This window comes from Octopus bimaculoides, chromosome 28 (assembly GCF_001194135.2).
Source record: "Octopus bimaculoides isolate UCB-OBI-ISO-001 chromosome 28, ASM119413v2, whole genome shotgun sequence".
Lineage (NCBI taxonomy): Eukaryota > Metazoa > Mollusca > Cephalopoda > Octopoda > Octopodidae > Octopus > Octopus bimaculoides.
Window position 1 is genome coordinate 2,222,849 of NC_069008.1, and position 3,986 is coordinate 2,226,834.

Genomic DNA, 3,986 nt, shown 5'->3' on the forward strand with positions numbered 1-3,986 from the left:
TGTGTGTGTGTGTGTGTTTGCCCCTCACCGTCGCTTGACAATCAATGCTGGTGTGGTTATGTCCCTATAATTTAGCAGTTTGGCAAAAGAGACTGATAGAATAAGTACTAGGCTTACAAAGAATAAGTCCTGGAGTTGATTTCTTTAACTAAAACCCTTTAAGATGGTGCTCCAGCATGGCTGCAGTCAAATGACTGAAACATCTAAAAGAATAAAAGAATTATTGTAAAAACCAAATAACCCTTTCATTACTGTATTTATTTTGAGATGCTCTGTGTTTCTCTCAATTAGATTAAATATAACAAAGAATTTAGTAAAATAACTTTGTTATCATTAAGCTAGAGTTAGGAACATAAATTGTGGCTAAGGTTTGGTGGAAGATTTTAATTCAAAATTTATGAAAACAAGACATTTCTACTACAGAGTCGGTTTCAGCCAGGCTGGTAACGAAAGGGTTAAAACAATGGCAATTTCAAAAGAAATGTGGGAACAGAAGGGTGAAAGATTGTTACCGAGAGGATACTTCATCACAGAAATTATTGATACAACTTTTTTCTTCAGAGCAATGTTTGTTCTTCATCTTGGTACTTTTCAGAATGGCATTGCTTTCTTCTTGTGTGGCTGCGTTTGTGTTTAGTTACATCACTATTTTGAGAGAATGATTTACCACAGATATCGCAGTGATGTGGTTTCTCTCCTGTGTGAATATATTTGTGAATGGTTAAGTGACCTCTCTGAGAGAATGATTTACCACAAATATCGCAGTCATATGGTTTCTCTCCTGTATGAATGTGTTTGTGTGTAGTTAAGTGAGCTGTTTGAGAGAATGAGATACCACAGATATCACAATGGTATGGTCTTTCTCCTGTATGAATACGTGTGTGAGTAGTTAAATGACAACTTACAGAGAATGATTTACCACAGACACCACAGTGATATGGTTTCTCTCCTGTATGAATACGTTTGTGTCTAAGCAAGCCAGTACTTGAAGAAAATAATTTACCACAAACATCACAGTGGAATGGTTTCTCATCTGAATGAATGTGTCTGTGAGTACTTAACTGGCCTGTTTGAGAGAATGATTTACCACAGATATTGCAGTGATATGGTTTCTGTCCTGTGTGAATATGTATATGTTTAGTTAAGTAGCTCCTTTCAGAAAATGATTTACCACAAACGTCACAGTGATATGGTTTCTCTCCTGTATGAATACGTCTATGTCTAAGCAAGCTACTACTTCTAGAAAATAATTTACCACAAACATCGCAGTGGTATGGTTTCTCATCTGAATGAATGTGTTTGTGTTTAGTTAGATTACCTTTTTGAGAGAATGATTTATCACAGATATCACACTGATATGGTTTTTCTATCTCTTTCAGCATATCATCATGAAAATTAATCATGCCAGTTTGTGGTATACATTTAACATGGTTTTCACAATTCATTTTCAATAACACTGTGTAACAAGATTTTGTTGTTGTTTTTGGTCAGTAAATGTTATTTCCTGTTTGTTTCTATCTAGAAATCAAAGAAAATCTCTACTATTCCCTTCAAACTTTGCTTTTGCCACCTGGATATCAATGTTTTGAAACTGACCTATTTTTCCATTACATTTCAGACAGATTCAGCTCTGAGCTGCTGAAGCAGAAATATCATTATAGCAAATATTCTGCTCAATACCACAGATTTGCTTGACCATAGCCACTTGAGCATGTCCCATTAGCAGCTGATAATATGTGCATCTCTGATGATGAGCAGTAGTGGGGGGGGGGGGAGCATCATAGCCAGGTCTTAAGAGAAATTCTTTGGGGTTTCAACAAATGTAACAAAATCAAAGTCTGAAGGAAATATTAGTCATTTTTCAAACTTTCTAGGGGTGAGTGTATAGGAAATAATTGCTACCCAAGAGCAACAATCATGTTACACAGTAATTTTTGTTGTTATGACACAATATCTTTTCTTTATATTCCTCTTTATACTTCATTCGTAACAGATGTGAGTCTTGTATTTCCATCAACTGTAATCTTCATCAATATATGAAAATGGTACAAACTGCAAACTCTTGCTATTTTGTCCAAGAAGCATCCAGTACAAAACTCAGGTGATAATTTGATCACGGATTTGTTTCTGTTCTCTATAACAGCTGACTTGAATTTTTAAGACAATAAATATCAATGAAGCATCTAATGTAAAAAATCTGTCCTTGTCTCATCTGATAATCTGAAATAACAGAGAAACAACAGTGTAAGATATAAACGGTACAAAAATAGGAAATTTTACTAAATTTCTTATAGAGATAAACTGAAGTAAACATTTATCACAATTATATGGCTTCACACCTGCATTAATTATTTGTGTTTGTTAAGTTACTTTGTTCAGGGAATGAACTTACAACTGAACTTCACTTTTCAATTTGTTGTTTAAATTACATCATGCAACTTAGATGCAAGCATGGTAGTTATGGGTTCAATCCCACTGCACACTATCTTGAGCAAGTACATTGCTAGTACATTTGGAAGATGGAAACTGAAAGAAGCCCATCTTATAAATGTGTCCATTTATAAGTTTTTTTTTCCTCCACTGATATCTTATGACATTAAAATTTTAGGAGATTAATTCAAGGTTTATGAAGAAATAAATTCTTTTGAATCATCTCTTGCTTTTTAAAAGAAATACACATATTTCCTACCAACTGATACCCTGGTGGAGATGCATTGTGCAATAAAATGGTTCATATTTGGTCGATTAAAAATGCAAATGGCAAGTATTTATTGACCTTTTTCTTTCCTTTAAAAATCGGCATGAACTTTCTGGACAACCCAATATATACACATATACACACAACATTTTATAAAATCTTATGTCTATAGAGCACTGTCCAAGGGTTTATAACAGATGGACTGTTGACAGGAACTTCACAGCAAGGCTAGCTAGTGACCTGGTCTGCAAAGAAGGGACTTCCGGTTAGGCAGGACTATTGTCAGGGATCTTAGATGGGTGATCACATTTGCCCTCACGGTGTATAACGTAACGAAACGAAATACTACACCAACAGACTCTTGTTTCAGGTTGATGTTTTGTGTATAGCGTAATGAATCTACAGGGTGTCCACAAAGTCTGGGTACATGGGGACTAGCACATGCTTTAAGAAATTATTATTTCTTATATTTAATTTTTTATGTTAAGATTTTATTTACTCCATGTACCCGCATGGGAATTAAAACATACTTTAAGAAATTATTATTTCTTATATTTAATTTTTTATGTTAAGATTTTATTTACTCCATGTACCTACATGGGGATTAACACATAATTTAAGGAATTATTATTTCTTATATTTAATTGTTTATGCTATGAATTTATTTACTCCATGTACCCACATGGGGATTAACACATACTTTAAGAAATTATTATTTCTTATATTTAATTGTTTATGTTATGATTTTATTTACTCCATGTACCCAGACTTTGTGGACACCCTGTATATATTAATGTTTAATATGTTATATCTTATCTGTCATGCCACACAAGTCGATGCTCATAGTGAAATATTTTTAGTTGAAATTTTGTGTCCAGGGAGTCATTCCCTTTTAGTGCCTTATTATTTAACACACAGGTTCGATTTCCACTCATTTAATTATCATTTTTTCTAAAATTTTCGTTGTGTCTAGCAAGCTTTTCAATAATCAATGTGTTTAGTTGAAATGATTCGCGTCTACTTTTAATTTAAGATTCAATTATATTTTAAACCAGGGGTCGGCGAACTGGAGTAAATTAACTCAAGTCGGGTAAAAATGAAGCTCTTGGGGGTAATGAGGACTTATTAGACATAAATAAAACTATATAAAAAGTTCTTCTAGGAAAAACTTTCTCCCCCACCCATTTTCTCGCAAATTATTGGTTTTTAAAAAAATTTTTTTCCCAAAAACCCACGTTTTCGGATACGGAGATTCCGGAAAATTGTCAAATTTCGGATACGGAGATTC

The 3,986-nt window shown here is 33.6% G+C and overlaps 1 protein-coding gene across 3 annotated transcripts in view; it reads right to left on the reverse strand.

The window, feature by feature from the left end:
* Positions 1-364: 364 nt before the first annotated feature.
* The window catches only part of LOC106878343 (zinc finger protein 239-like), a 108,388-nt gene continuing 104,766 nt past the window's right edge, over positions 365-3,986 (reverse strand). For all 3 annotated transcript variants that reach the window (XM_052977397.1, XM_052977398.1, XM_052977396.1), the window contains exon 2: positions 365-2,220. In XM_052977397.1, the coding sequence (XP_052833357.1) occupies positions 558-1,445 (888 nt within the window). In that variant the 5' untranslated portion in view covers positions 1,446-2,220 and the 3' untranslated portion in view covers positions 365-557. The remainder of the gene's footprint in view (positions 2,221-3,986) is intronic.